This window comes from Petromyzon marinus, chromosome 65, assembly GCF_048934315.1.
Source record: "Petromyzon marinus isolate PM22_M1 ecotype Great Lakes invasive population chromosome 65, UKy_Petmar_22M1.pri1.0, whole genome shotgun sequence".
Classification (NCBI taxonomy): Eukaryota; Metazoa; Chordata; class Hyperoartia; order Petromyzontiformes; family Petromyzontidae; genus Petromyzon; species Petromyzon marinus.
Genome location: NC_133731.1, coordinates 7,217,751 through 7,234,315, shown reverse-complemented (window position 1 = coordinate 7,234,315; position 16,565 = coordinate 7,217,751). Strand labels below are relative to the sequence as shown.

Sequence of the window (16,565 nt, the reverse complement as noted above, 5' to 3'; positions counted from 1 at the left end):
TTCAGATGCTCATATTGTTTATTCGTCTTGGTGAGATACAAAAGTCAGATTTTAACCCGTTTAACAGAAAACCCCCACTTAAATTGTGAACATGGTTTGTTGATTTTTTTTCAGTGTGTATAAAGGAAGTTAATAAAAAATATATACATTAAATCCGGGCAAGTTGTGTCACATACATCCACATGCTGCTTGCAGTTCAGGTCATACCTGCATCTCATACCTTTATCTTCTATGCAATCCCACAGGTTACTTTGGATTTTAAAGAGCACTCAACACACACAATGTACCCATCTGAAACTCTCAGGCAATTAACAATTCATTCCACATAAATGTCAGTCACTGTTCAGGGTCACGATTTCATTTTATAACCGTCAAGTTTTTACAATCTTCTTTATTCTGCATTGATTGTATGGTTTTGTCTGCTCCAACAGCTTACATGTGATATGAACGGACCGTTTACATATTTGTTTCATGTGTTACAACAATGCTCACACATGATTTGATGCAAGTGTCATAAGCTTAATGCAAGTATCATAACAGTAAGACAAAAAACCCAATATTCCACTTAATTATATTCACCTTGTAGAAGTCATTGTTGTGCTTTTAAAATTATGGCTTAGCTCAGTAGGGTTGTCCAACCCAGTGGTATAATCACTTTACCACATCTTGCACTTCTCTAAACATTTCCACCCAGATATTTTTCCAATCTATTCCGATGCAGCAGACTGTCAATTATCTGCAATTACGTGAACCGCACATACGCAGTAGTTATTTGGTAATTGACGATGTTAAAATACCGGTGTCTAGCCTATTATTCGTCCTGACCCCTTTCACCCATCTTCGTTACGTCTTTTGCTCGGTGTTTCCTGATCTGCCCATGCAGCACATCCGACATGCGAGGACATCCCCCATCACACCTACCCTTTGACATAAAACCTCTGAACTTCGATGACATCACCGTTTCCTCCCCATGGATGACGGCAAAGCAATGCCCGGGCCAAACGACGACATCCTGGTGATGTGCACTGCGAACACGTGGTGTTGGTGACGATGTTGAGGGCGACGAGCGAGTCATAGTTTTAAATGGTTATTGATCCCCTTTTAAACTGAAGGTTGATTGATACCTTGGGTTGGCTTGTTGTGGCAGGCACTACATGACCTCGCTTGTATTATCAATTCGGCCTATGACAATATCATCCGGAATGCCCTTGATCTAGTCAGAACTTGGAAGCTAAGCAAATTTGAGCCTGGACAATTATTGGATGATCACCGTGCACAGCGGCAGATTGTTGTTGTCAGCTGCTGTGGAGTTACTTGGTAGGTAGCAGAGGGCAGTGCACCAAAATCAATTTTAGTACTGAACTCCTGTGTCCCCACCTTCAAATGCGGTAATTGCCATGACCCGCACAGCATTTGAATTCCCTCATTCATCAGTGGATTGACATAAAGGGCTGTTCATTATGAATGTTAGCCATTGGGTCATTCTGGCCAGGATGGTCTGAACAAAACAAAAAAAAGCTTCATGTAACACGACGCTGCTAGTTAATTTTAAGTAACATTTTATAATTCCTCCCTTGTGCTTATCTGAACACAGGCTTCCCCACCAGTCTATCGCGGTTAACTGATAATCCCCCGATCACTACTGCACCCGCTCACGACCGCCCTCACGTCTCCCTAGCCCCGACTCACGGATTCGCCTGCACCCTCAGCGCTCTCTTGCGCACCAGGCGGTTCCTGTGCGAGTAATCGAGGCCCACGTCACCTACCAGGGTCAAGTCGTCAGCGATGCTGCGCGTGCTGCGATTGCAGGCGAACGCCTTACAGCCGCACTCCTCGATGAAGGTGTACGCGGTATCGATCCGCGTTCCATTGGAGCAGAGGAAGCTTGTGCTCCGTGGGCGAGTCTTCACGTCTCGGCAGCACTTGCACGTGTGGTTGATGTCGTTTGCTTGCTCCGAGTACCTGGACGCACCGGAGTCACCGAGCTCACTGTTATTTCACGGTTCGCTACATATAGCTTCTTGCTACAAAGATACCGGACTCAGCTTAGCCGTGTTCTAACTACGGATGGGAGCTGCGGCTGCCTCCTCCTCGAGTTATCAATAAGCATAACTGTGACTGCAGTAAGGTGCGGTCCATGACTCGCATCAATTTGTAAAGTGTAGGTCTCTATGGTAGTCTATGGGTCTCTTATGGGAGTCTATAGGTCTCTGTGGGTCTATGGGATTGTAGCTGTAGCGTAGTGCAATCCATCATTCACATCACCAATCTTTTTCCCCCACACACCATCAAAAGGCTTTTCCAAACTAAAACACGCACAGTTTTCAACTCGGTCCATTGCCATTCAAATCCCTTTACAACATAAATATTCAACAGTATTTGCTCAAACAGAGACTCCGAACGTACATGGAGTAGGTGGGACAGGCGCCTTCACAAGACACCACCTCCACGGGTTCCACACTTCTGCACGCGCCGTAGAAGATGTACTTGGACGAGTTGAACCGTCGGCAATTGCCTTGCGGCCGTTCACCTGAGGACAGAAAAAATATGAACACAAATCAAACTATTGAAATATGGCACAATAAAATATAATATGAACACCACTGGGATTTTTTGTTGATAATACAGTGAAACATGAGCAATTTGCACTGTTTGCCCTGATTGCTATGTGTGGGTGAAAGCCCTTCCGCATTCCTGAGGCAAGAGCCAGGTCCTTAACAGGATAGTCATTGTTGAGATGCAGGAGAATGAGGTGTGGAGTTGGGGCTCTGATACTGGCAGAGAATGACTACATGACAGGGTCTCCGAGGTTGCTTCACAACTCACAGCCTCCGTGACTCACCACTGTGATCTCTACATTGGGTCAAACTTAACATCTATTAATGTTCGACGGCTTGTGCACCAGATCTTATTTATTCACGATGTACTTACAAAAAAATCCGCAGACTACTTACTGGATCTCCTCTCTGTTTCAAAGAACAAATTTGACCTCAGGTCTTCGCTCATTTATCAGCTTCACATTCCCTATTGCCGTACAAAAACCGGAGGAAGGGCCTTTGCTATTGATGCCCCCAGGGTCTGGAATGCTATTGCCAATAAACTGCAACTTGAATCACTACCTATGAGATCTTCACTCAAAACTGCTCTAGAGGAGTTGTACACCCCTAGCTGCCACTGCTATTCAGTGGCCTAAAATATGGCTCTAGGGTTTGGTGTTATAATTTATTTATGTAGTTTATTGTTAAAAATTCGGTCACAGTCCCTATGATCACTGTTACATTGCATTTATGGCTTTTATTTTGGTGATTTCAAAAGTTTTTTTTGGTTTGGCCATGTTTTTGTTTATTGTAGAACGGAGTTAGACTGATGGCCTAAATCTTAGTTGTCTTGTGGTTGTTGTTGTTTGACTTGCATCCCACTGGGATTTTTGCACACAGCGTTGGTGTACGGTGCTATTTCAGGAATATTTTGATGTTTTTGTCCTGGATTTTCTGTTTGCACAGTCACATAATCACTTTAAGATGTTTTCTTGTTCATGTTTTTGTTTTTTGTTTGTTGCGGTTGCACCCGATTCAAGAGCCGAATGGCTCACAGGGCTATACCAAATAAATGGAAATGGAACTATGGAGTAATGCTCAACTCAGGAGTGGCAACTAATCACGTTGCACTGCCCGCAACGTAGCCTTGCCGTGCATCTATAACGCCTGTTATGCATGCTGGCCACTTATCCAAGTACTACCAAGGCTCAATCTTGCTTAGCTTCCGAAATCTGATGAGACCCGGTGCTTTCTGGGTGATTTGATCAGGGGTAACGCATGTGCGTATGTTGAACTTCTTTCGCACCGTACGTAGCCAACCATGATAATCTGATGTATTACAGTTCACAAATGCCTCAAACGGAATTCTGGTATGACAAATGCACTATGTTGTGTGTTTAAGAATTGATTTACAATTCATCCAAATGATATACTCAGAAATAACATGTACCGGTAAATTGAAATATGACTCACAATAATGACAATTTTTGTATAAACTTCGTAGGGGGGTGAGACCGTGAAATGCCCATTGAATTGGTTCAATGAGGAGCAATAGTCCAAAAAGTCAAAATGATTTCCTGCTCAAAAGAGAATGTGGGTGGTGCTCATCTCGTGTGTACAGCCCTGAGGCAGTGGTGGAGATTCCACATTCCTGTTACAGGGGCAAGTATCCATAGAGCAATCATTGTTGATTGGAACTCGCAACCATCGCAATTGTGAGCCATTTGCTCTATTGGTGGGTTTATTAAGAACACGCATTATAAAATAATCTCTCGTTGATTTTTACAAGAGTCATTTACTTCTGATCACTTACAGGTTTTACAGCAATTTGCTTCATCCAGCTTGATCGTTCCCTAAACGAGAAAAAAATCACATTGCATATATTTTCAGCACACTTTTATTAACAGCACTTGACAGTCGAACATATATATTCTATTGATGCGTTATAATAGGCATAAACCAAATGCACAAATATCCCACCAGACACCATTAGCAACATCGCCCCCCACTGACCAACTAATGTCCACTTGCAGGCCAGTGCTGCGTCTTCTGGAGATTGGAATCATTGTGATGTAATGTACTTTGATATGTTGGTGCATTTAAGCGGCATATATATAAAAATCTTTATCCTCGTTTACAGACCCAATCAGATTCTGGTGTGTCAGTCTAATCATGTTTAAGGAACCCATTCGGACAAGTATCAGGAGGAACCCTAAACCTTAGTTTCCATATTCTGCTTATCCTGGCCCAAATGTGGAGGGAACTTGATTTTATTAAAATACACAGGTACGTTATGAGACTAAGTATGCCCTCTGATCTCTAAGTGTTCGAGAACGGCCCATAAAAGTGGATATTACAGAGCAACCTCGGAGATCACGTAACAGTGACCTCTGATTCACACAGCAGGAGGCAGCACTTTCCCAGCTACCTCGCTGTCATGTTCGTCACATTGGCAGCCCAAGCTACATTTTTCATTCTCAGAGCAGGATTTTGCAGAACGTTAACGCGTTGATATTTTTGCGTGGTGATCGACGACTGGGCTGAGCCCATCAATTCACTGCACTTGAGATGCCGGTTTAATCACAAGGCCGGATTCAAAGTCAGGTTCTCGGCAGTGCCAGCTCATCGCTCTGACCTCTTGAGCCACTAGGCCACCTCCCCACAGCACGGTTCTTAACACGGTGTCCTTAAAGTGCTGCTGTGTGCTGTTACCGGCAGGCAGTCGTCAGGGTTGAAATTCGGGGAGCACTCAACGGTTTGTGTCTTCTCACTTAGCCCTCCAATGGTAGATTCACAATGCAGAGTCGTGCAGTTGTTTTGAGGGTCTTGCACAGTCTCTCCAGGCTACATCAACACAAAACATGTCATGATTAATAGCAGTAACTACGCCCACGTTTGCTCATTTAGAAAACTACAAGACTTGCGTACAAATATGATCTAGAAATTTGAAGTTAAAAAGGCAACAAGTGAACAAAAGACTCCCGGCCGGTGTTTAAAAACTGAATTTCATGAACACTAAATCGATTCTTTACCCTGAATGACTTCGTCTTAAGTGCTTTAAATAATTTTAAAAGTCACCTTTATCTATGTATAAATTGAGTGGTGGTTATCTCCATCGGTGACCCAAAGCTAATTGTGGAAATTTCACATTCCAATGGTGGGGGCCAGTTTTATTATGCAGGAATAATCACTGTTGACTTCCCACCACAGTAAAACACGGCTTGGTTCGGACATTTTGAACTCACAACCTCCTGTGATTGTGAGTGCAATCGACATCACGGGACACGAACACATTTTCATTCGAAACTCCTCTCGTAGTAAGCATTTCATTCGAAACTCCTCTCGTAGTAGGCTGTTTGAGAAATGCCTCTGTAAAAAAATCAGTTTTCTTAAGTCACTGCAATTGCCTCTCATCCACCGTGGGTGAGACCTCACGTGGAAACCCAAGCCCAAAAATGGTGTAGTCAGAGTTGGAAATGAGCTGAATTGAAGCGGAAAGCAGATATTATCTTGTCGTCTTATCAGCAATTTCTAGAGCACCTTAACCGAGGCGCTGTACAGTGAACTGTGGTACAAGATGGTTGGCGAGATGAAACGAGATGAGTGGATGGAATACATGTGTAAAATGAGGTGTTGGTGATGACGCGTGGAATACACGGAGATGGAAATGAGATTAACGGATTGATGACGGGTGACCATGGTTAGTTGGGGACAGGGGATGTAATGTGGCGTGTTTTCAAGTCGTTGTTCCTGAACTTGTTGACATCATCTACTTGCTACACTTTGAAAACCTGGTTTAAATGCAGGGGGTTGAAATCCGGACAATACCAGGCTCAGTGTGTCTGATGCTCAACACATTTGTGTTAGTTCATTGAGCCACTCAGCCAACTCTACTACGCGTGTATATGTTTTTCATATAGACACTGGTAATTACAGTTGAAATGCAAAGTTTGCCCGAATGCTGTGTACACACATTACCTTCAGTACGGTGACTATTCCAGACATGTTAAAGACACACTTTGTCTTCACACATTCTCCACAGCACTCCCGCTCTCTGTGATACTCATAACCCTGCAGGTTTTGGAACACAGAAACAAGTGTCAGGGCTTGGAGATCACTCGTAGTTATTAATTTTGTATCAACTGAATGGTTATAATATATGATAACGAGTTATGCAACCTGCTATGGCATATTGATCAGAAACATGGATATTGACAAAGATACAACAAAATCTTAAATGAGGTGCATTGCCAAATTCAATACGATGTTTTTTTTTGCAGTGACTGGGCTCAGACCATCAACTTGGTTTAATGACAGTGTCAGCTCATCGCTCTGATCTCTGAGTCACCCAGCCACCTCCCCACAACACACTTTTTAACACGGTGTTCTTGAAGCGCTGCTGTGTGTTGTTACCGGTTGGCAATCTTTAGGATTGTTGTACTGGCACTGAACGGTTTGTGTCCTCTCAATTGGCCCTCCAATGCTAGAGTCACAATGTAGAGTCAGGCAGCTGTTTCGAGGGTCTTGCGCAGTCCTTCCAGGCTGCATAAACGCAAAACATGTGAAGATCAATAACAGTAACTACGCCCATGTTTTCTCACTTGAAAAATAACAAGACTTATGTAAAAAAACATGTTCTATAAATTATGATCTTGGCATTTTCAATTAAGGCAACCGGTGAACAGGGTGAACAAAAGACTCCCAGAAAGTGTTTCGTGTCCTGTTTCATAAATATCTAAGTGATAATTTACCACTGAGAGTAATGTTCATCGCATGACAGTCAAACCGATATTTTTACATCTCAGAGCCGTGATTAATCCAAATGAAGTGAAAAAACGAATTTAATGTCGTGATCTTTTTGTGCAGCTGTTGGTTATTGGGCTGAAAACATCAACTCTATAATTCTGGTTTAATAAAAGGTGGCTGCCTGAATTCAAATCCAGCCTTTCAGTTGGTGGTGGCTCAGTGTCTCGTACACTCACACAGTTATATTTACCCAATGAGCCACACAGCCATCTCTACTTTGTGCATATACAATAGACTCCTTTATCCGCGTGCGGTTTATCCGATTGGCGGATTAGCCGCGCACCTGAAATTTTGACGTGAATTAATAACTCATGGATTTTCCCTTGAGCCGAAATTAATTATCTAAAAATAGTTATACACATTGTTATTCTTGGAAATATTTATTACAAGTAACGTGTTTAAATCGAACAAATATGTGCTCCGGTTAATCAGAAATCCATGTGATCACCTCTCCAGCACAGGAGTTGCATATCTTTACAACAGTGGCGGAGTTTGATTGATTTTGATTGGTGTGGCTCTGGGACCCACTTAGTGGGCGGAGTCTTTTGCGCGGGAGCAGCAGGAATGTTTTCACTGAGCACGTGCATCGATCGGTTGATCGTATATTCGGTTTTTTTGGCATGGAGATCCGCGGAAAATTTATATTTTTGGATTATCCGTGATTTTAAATTATCCAAGGCTGTCCTCCCCGTCATTAGCGTGCATAATCGACAGTCTATTGTATATATACCTCCTTTAGACACTGGGAATAACAGTATAAATACCAAGTCAGCACCAGGTGCTGTGAAGACACATTACCTCCAGTACGGTGACTATTCCAGACATGTTAAAGACACACTTTGTCTTCACACATTCTCCACAGCACTCCCCCTCTCTGTGAATGTACTCATAACCCTGCAGGTTTTGGAACACAGAAACAAGTGTCAGGGCTTGGAGATCACTCGTAGTTATTACTTTTTTATCAACTGAATGGTTACATTATATAACGAGTTACGTAACCTATGATATATTGCTCAGAAACATGGATATTGACAAACAAAATACAAACGCTTAATTGAGGTGCATTGCCAAATTAAATACGCCTTTTTTTGCAGTCACTGTTGACTGGACTCAGACCATCAACGCGGTTTAATGACAGGCACCTGAAACCCGGATTTGGAACCCAGGTTTTCAACAGTGCCACCTCCCCACAACACACTTCTTAACACGGTGTCCTTAAAGCGCTGCTGTGTGTTGTTACCAGTTGGCAATCGTCACGCTTGTTGTACTGGCACTGAACACTTTGTGTCCTCTCAATTAGCTCTTCAGAGGTAGATTCACAATGTAGAGTCGTGCAGTTATTTTGAGGGTCTTGCACAATCTCTCCAGGCTATATCAACACAAACACATGTCATGATTAATAACAGTAACTACGCCCATGTTTTCTCATTTGAAAACTAACAAGACGTATTAAAAATATATGTTCTAGAAATTATCATGGAATTTTCAATGCATGCAAGCAGTGAACAGGGTGAACTAAAGACTCCCATAGTGTTATGTGCCACGTTTCATAAATACATAAGCGATTATTTGCCACTGAGAGTAATGTTCATCGCAATACAGTCAAACAGATATTTTTACATCTCAAGAGCTGCAATTAATTCAAATTAAGTGAAAACCGAATTTAATGTCGTGCTATTTTTGTGCAGCCGTTAGTTACTGAACTGAAAACTTCAACTCTAAAACTCAGAACTTGGTTTACCCAATGAGCCACACAGCCATTTCTACTCTGTGCACATATATACTGCATATAGACACTGGGAATAACAGTATAAATACCAAGTACGCACCAAGTGCTGTGTACACACATTACCTTCAGTACGGTGACTATTCCAGACATGTTAAAGACACACTTTGACTTCACACATTCTCCACAGCACTTCCCCTCTCTGTGAATGTACTCATAACCCTGCAGGTTTTGGAACACAGAAACAAGTGTCAGGGCTTGGAGATCACTCGTAGTTATTAATTTTGTATCAACTGAATGGTTATATTATATGATAACGAGTTATGCAACCTGCTATGACACATTGATCAGAAACATGGATATTGACAAACAAGATACAACAAAATCTTAAATGAGGTGCATTGCCAAATTCAATACGATGTTTTTTTTGCAGTGACTGGGCTCAGATCATCAACTTGGTTTAATGACAGTGTCAGCTCATTTGCTCTGATCTCTGAGTCACCCAGCCACCTCCCCACAACACACTTCTTAACACGGTGTCCATGAAGCACTGCTGTGTGTTGTTACCGGTGGGCAATCTTCAGGAAACTTGTACTGGCACTGAACGATTTGTGTCCTCTCATTTGGCCCTCCAATGGTAGATTCACAATGCAGAGTGGTGCAGTTGTTTTGAGGGTCTTGCACAGTCTCTCCAGGCTACATCAACACAAATCACGTCATGATTAACAACTTTAACTATGCCCATGCTTGCTCACTTGGAAAATAACAAACCAAGTAAAACAATATCATAGAATAATTCGTTTTTTACCCTTTTATCTGGCAACAAAACTGACACCTTTTTTACAAGGAGTCATGTTTGCATTGACCACAATACCTGCGGTCGGAATGCAAACAAAAACATAACTCTGATAATGTATTGGCACTGTACTTGAAATTGATTGGTCCACACCCGAGACAGCTTTCCTTAGAGCCTAGTCTCACATGGTGTTGGACCTGATGATGCCAAAAGTGCGCACAATGCAGAGTGGTGCAGTTGTTTTGAGGGTCTTGGACAGGCTCTCCAGGCTACATCAACACAAATCACGTCATGATTAACAACTTTAACTATGCCCATGCTTGCTCACTTGTAAAATAACAAACCAAGTAAAACAATATTGTAGAATTGCAGATGTTCGCATTTTCCACCATTAGGGGTGATCTTTATGAACAGACCACTTCCACTCGGTATGTAACACTCCTTTACATACATACACACATACATGATATAACGTGGGTTACCGATCAGTAATTAGTAAACGTGTTGGCATCATTACTCTTCATTATTTGGTTTAATCACAGATAGTCGAAATCTGAATAAATCCCAGCTGAAAATTGTGCAAAGACGCATAGAGAAATGCGTGCTTGGAATGATCCTGACAGACAGAAAGGGGGAACACTTAGGTCAGAGAACCCACGGTTATATTACGTCACTCAGCCACCTCTAACGAGTTTGTGTGTATGTATACATGGTATTTAGGCACTGCTATTACACGGTGAGTATCGAGTCTGCACTAAGTATCGTGTAGACACTTTACCTGTATCAAGATTACTCTTCCAGACATGTTAAAGGTACAGTTTGTCTTCCTGCACTCACAGCACGCCCCCTGTTGGTCCACGTACTCATATCCCTGCAGGATTTGGGACAGAGAAACAAAATTAAAGGCATCAAGATTTCTCCTCGTGGCGAATTTTGTTTAATTAGGGTTGTTACCTTCTATAACATGTTTCTCACAAACATGGATATTGAAAAATAAAATTAACATTAATATTTATGGTTATGCTTGTTTACCCAGTCTCAAGACATTCTCTTTCAAGACTGCCACGTTTTGGAGTAGTGGGCAATGATTACTATGAATAATCCCAATGAGCATTGAAATTACAACTCATGGACAGAAACAGTAACATTTAGGTCAGGGCATATATAATCCAGACAACATAACAAACATAATTGGGCTTCGCCAGGACACGTCGAGAGAAGGTATGATGACTGGTGATCAAGATTAACCACAGAGAGGATGTCAACGAGAGAGATGGAGCAATGAGTTCAGCTCGTGTGCAAGATAGATTGTGTTATTGCAGGGCTGAGGGATGACAATGGCTTGGAAGCCTTCATCCAACAGTGGATAGATCATGGTTATTGATGAAATACTGGGATTTTTGCATATATGTATATACACACAGTTAAAAGACAGAATTCATCACCAAAACTTTTAACACCCCAGTTTGAAACAACACATACAATACACACACTTGGTATTGTGTAGATGATATTCTTTGAGTCTCATCCATCTAACCTCCACGTGTCCACCATGGCATTCTGTGATTTTGAATATCGCTCAAGCATTTTAACACAATAAATAAAATGTAAGCAAAGAAGGAATTTGCTTATAACATTTCAACCATGCAGTTCAAACTGCAGTCTAACTACAATGACTTTATAATTGATGATACTTTTATGACCACTGTATAAATAACATTTCCAACAAAATACCTTCATAGTACTGTATGCCATTCATGTTTTATGTATAGTTGTAATTTTTCGATTTAAAGCTTTCGTGACTGCAATGATTCATCTTCTTTGGTTCTTTCGGTAAAGTCACGTAGAATGAGAATAAAATAATAAATTGATAAAATAAAATAACACAATAATATTATTGTGTTATTTTATTTTATCAATAATATTATTGTGTTATTTTATTTTATCAATTTATTATTTTATTCTCATTCTACGTGACTTTACCGAAAGAACCAAAGAAGTTGTAATTTTGTTAACGTGTGTTTATATAAATTGCATAAGTTTAAAAAGCCAATGACATATCATGGTGGGACACCATTTATTGTTTACAGCTCTGAGCCAATGGCGCATATTCTACATTCCTATGGCAGGGCCAAGTCATTTAGTAGGACAATCACTGTTGGCTTCCCAACTACCCACATAGTTGTACCTATTTTATCACCCCCAGAGTGGGGTGATGATGATATGAGATAACTTCCATCCAAGATTTAAGTTGAGGGATATGAACACAATGCGCTGCCCAACCAGAGAGATAAGATATTGAGAGAGTCTACCGGTGAAGAAGAATAGGGATTGAGAGAGTCTGCTGTGAGAATGTAATATTCTCAATGTCTGTGACATTTCCCACCCTGAGTTCGTATATGCCGTCCCTTTAAACAAGGTCAGGCTACAATAGGGTTGGTCCTTCATGGGGATATTTGGCCAATTCTTTACTCTTATTTTATTCCAGTGTGGAGAAAATCCAGGAGGATGCATGCAGTCAGAGTGAAACGGGTGTGCGGTTGATCTTACCGTTTGACAAGTCTGATTACAGATTATCTTCTCGCACGTGATCTTGTTAAACTTTGTTGCATCATCGATCTCATTCGTGCACTCACAAGTGGAGCAATCCATCGAAGGCACTTGGGTGCTGACCTATGGAAAAACCGCAGACAATATTTGTAAGGCAGCCAGAAACCGCCACCAACAATTTCCCAAAATTTGTGGTCTGCCCATGGGAGGGGGGGGGGGGGTACTTGCTATGTTTAACCCCCATTGTAATTTTTGGATCATTTTTCAACTTTGGCAAATTTGGACCACGACGTTGACACACAATAGCCTACTCTTTCAAAAGATATCATGGCATCTACAGCCATTAACGGCGCACTCTTTTTTCGTAAATACACGCAGTTTTAATCAGACTATTTTTCTGTAAAAATATCTTCGATATAGCTTGTTAGGGCAAGTGCTGTTCGCAAGGATATATTAAGGTCGGGCACGGCAAAAGACACACACTGTCATACACAGGCAGATCGTCAATGAAGGTAGTGGCAACTCTTACCGGGTATCTTATTCCATTGTAAAGGCACACGCGCACTGAAACAAGCAAATAAAACACAAATTTAAACAATGAGATGCAGATTTTACTTAAGGAAGTTAAAACAAATCACACACTTGCATAGGCAGGATCAATATTGCTCCCCACTTGGCATACTGGCAGGGTTAGAGAAGACTTCAGCCCCCCACGGAAAATCCACCCTGTTATCTATGGCATCTCTCCACTGATTTTATTTCATGCTTATGTGAACATAATTATCTGCAGCACATTGTACAAAGATAAGTACACACACATACAAGCATGCACGCACACGTACGCAAGCGTGTGTGTGTGCACGCGTATATGTATCTTCATTTAATATTTATACTGCGCCTTCATGCGGTACATCTCAAGGCGCCTTGCGGCAGGGGACCCCCAATGGCAGCTGTCCCTGCTTGGCACAAGGTGAATGGAGAACTGGCCTGCAAGTGTGTATTGGTGTGCCATTAAGTGGCAATGTTGCTATTCGTCTTCCCAATGAAATAATTTCCAAATACAGTAATTTATCACATTTGGACCAAGACATTGGCACACATGGCCTACTCTTTTTCGAATAGTCATGAGATCTTTAATGCTCACTGTAACGCAAACAGTTTGTATTTTTGATTAATATACCCAGAGTATTAATCAGGGCAGCCGCAGGGCTCAAACCACAAAGCTCTGCAACAAGCAGCAAACGCGCTGCCGCTCGGCCACGTCACCACACACAAGCACGCACGCACTTACTGCACTCGGGGCAGCAGGCGTCGTTGGGGTTTCTGATCGCCCAGCCGGACTCATTGCAATTATTGTGCCCCAAGAGCGGGCACGCACGTGGTTTGCAAACCACGGAGCGCGTCCCGGCGTTACACTCGCAAACGTTGCAGCCGCTGTCCCACACTTCGTTTAGCTGTGGGGGGAGAGAGGTGGAAGGGGAAGCGTGAGTTGCGCCTGTGTCCCAATTTAACAGTCGTCTTTCTGAGAGGAGGATGGCCCCTTTTTCATCGCAATATGGAATTTTCACCACAGGCTCAGGGCCACCAATAGAGTCGAATGTCACCACAACACTGAACTGACCACGGTGGTGTAGCCTCCACTTTTATTTATCAATTACATTTGATGTCAAGTGATCTTTATATAACAGCTCGTGAGAACCCATTGAGACCAATAGTCTCTTTTTCAAGGGAGATCTTTGTTAATAGAGAACACCGGAGCATATATATGCAACGTAGGACCAAAGCAACACAAACTAAATCATAAGGGAGATTGAATACAATTTAACATTTAAACACAGTTATACATAAGTGAGGTATAGCTCAAACACACTATAATCAGAGTAGTGAATACAATTTTAGATTTCACAGACGCTTTGTCAATCCACTGATGAATTAAGGCCTCTCCAATTGGTACGAGTCATGGGGGTTCTTTACCCATACTTCATCAGGTGGTTAAAATGGCATGCCCTGAACCAGTTCTGATATCATTTGCCACTGATGTTAGCCATGGGTTCGTAGCGCGGTACATAGATGACTGTGCCACTGCTTCCAGTGAATCTAACAGATCTTTAAAAACTGAAAATAAATGTTTTTCAATTTTAAATCAGCTGCAATGTTGTTCCACGTGTAAGGAGTGTCACGACTGAAGGAAGCTTTTCCAAATTTGGTATTTATTTTTGGAACATGATGCAATAATTTTGAGGTAGTCTTAATTCATGGGGGTTTGTTGGAGAGAAAGAGATTGTCGGATCAAATTAAGAGCGTTCAGAGGCCACTCCTGGACAGGAACAAACAAGGAAAGCAAGGAAGAGCAGAATATGGGGGAGGCCTTTGCCTAGATAGTATTGGTGGTGATTTGTAAACGCCTTAAACACAAACTTAGGCCACTGCATGCTTCTCCTTATTGACAGCAGTAAGCAACTCATCAGAGAGATCACTGTGATGGGCAGAGTAGTTATCAGCAGAATTAAAGAATGAACGAAACCAGATCTGGTTTAGACAGGATCTGGTGACCTAGATTGAAAAACAAAAAAATTCGTGTTACAGATTTCAAAATTAGATTGTATTCAGCACTCTTAAAAACCTCCAGATGCAATCATTCATAGTCTATGGTAAAAAAAAAAATACTTTAAAAATGTCTCCCTGTTCCAATAGGAAATTTTGGAATGTTTTTATTTTGAGCAAAGACAAAAATTTCGCCTTTTTAGCCCATTTTGAGAAGGTCATAATTTACTCCACTCACTCCCTCATTGAATTACTCTCGACTGGCAACTGTGTATACAGATTCAGTGACACGTGTAGCGTCGAGTGACCCAAGTTTTACCTTTTTACGTTCACCATTGGGTCCAGCACAGCCTGAAATACAAATTCAGCAGTTGATTAAACATTTTTTTACAATTCTCATGGCACTGCCATTTACCTCACCCTTATCACCATAATTATCCTAACACCATATAATCACAATATATTAAACATTAAACACTGGAAATTCAGCAGCCTGCGTATGTCACGTGTTGAGGTAGAGGCACTGTCTACGTACCGCAGTCTGATACGCAAAAAGACTCATTCATTGAGGGGTCTGTAGAGGTGAAGAGGAACTCTCCTTCTGGGCAGAAGCATCCCTCATATGTTCTGTTGCTGATGTTGATGTCTGGGATGTCTCTGCGAATAGTTCATTGAAGAATACAGCAGTTAGGAAACTACCCTTATCTTTCATATGATACTGCTAGTAATAGTTAATACAGTATTGTCTGCATCAAGGTTTTCAGTTTTCAGTTTCATTTATTAGGTATAACCCTGTGAGCCATGCGGCTCTCGACTCGGGTGCAACCGCAACAAAACAAAAACATGAACAAGAAACATCTTAATGTGACTACACGCAACAGAAAAATCCTGGAAAAAACAGCAAAGTCTTCCAGAAAAAACACCGTATTTCAACGCTGTGTCCAAAAATCCCAGTGGGATGCAAGTCAAACAATAACAACCATAAGACAATGTAGATTAAAGTTATCAGGCTAACTCTGTACTACTACAAACAAACATGGCTAAACTAAAACGTTTTCAAAATCACCAAAATAAAGCTATAAAAACAATGTAACAGTGATCATAGGAACTGTGATTCAAATTTAACAATACACGATATACATAACATGTATGACCAAACTTTGCAGCGATAGCTGGCTGCATGAGTCACTCCATAACAGCAGGAGTATCAGTAGCAGAATAAAAAAAATCAATACACCTTTAAAGATCAGCACACTATAATCAAAACTCAAGATCATACTTTGCAGCAGTTATCCGGAATGATACATTTGATTTCAGGCCATTCTGAATAGCAGTGGCAGCTAGGGGTGTACAACTCCTCTAGATCAGTTTTGAGTGAAGATCTCACAGGTAGTGATCCAAGTTGCAGTTTATTGGCGATAGCAGAGCACGTGGTAGCAATTGGTGAACTGGTGTCCTTGCGTGTCAGTCTTCTAATGCTCTGTTCATTATCTAAAACATCTTTTACTTGAAACGTGCACAGTTGTTGCTCACTCCACAAAGAGAGAGACAACAACTCGGAGGGACGAACCACAGACAAGTGGGAAGGCAGCCAAGCGGTGAGGCC

The 16,565-nt window shown here is 41.6% G+C and overlaps 1 protein-coding gene across 5 annotated transcripts in view; it reads right to left on the bottom strand.

The window, feature by feature from the left end:
- The window catches only part of LOC116956433 (uncharacterized), a 70,260-nt gene continuing 53,695 nt past the window's right edge, over positions 1-16,565 (bottom strand). For 2 of the 5 annotated variants that reach the window (XM_076054330.1, XM_032978033.2), the window contains 16 exons: positions 15,495-15,616; positions 15,279-15,310; positions 13,707-13,869; positions 12,945-12,979; positions 12,416-12,538; positions 10,644-10,736; positions 9,637-9,765; positions 9,196-9,291; positions 8,584-8,712; positions 8,142-8,237; positions 6,951-7,079; positions 6,516-6,608; positions 5,250-5,381; positions 4,351-4,390; positions 2,407-2,530; positions 1-1,962 (listed from right to left, as the gene is read on the bottom strand). In XM_076054330.1, coding sequence (XP_075910445.1) covers positions 1,686-1,962; positions 2,407-2,530; positions 4,351-4,390; positions 5,250-5,381; positions 6,516-6,608; positions 6,951-7,079; positions 8,142-8,237; positions 8,584-8,712; positions 9,196-9,291; positions 9,637-9,765; positions 10,644-10,736; positions 12,416-12,538; positions 12,945-12,979; positions 13,707-13,869; positions 15,279-15,310; positions 15,495-15,616 — 1,813 coding nt within the window. In that variant the 3' untranslated portion in view covers positions 1-1,685. The other 3 variants (XM_076054331.1, XM_076054332.1, XM_032978042.2) reach the window with 3 other exon arrangements.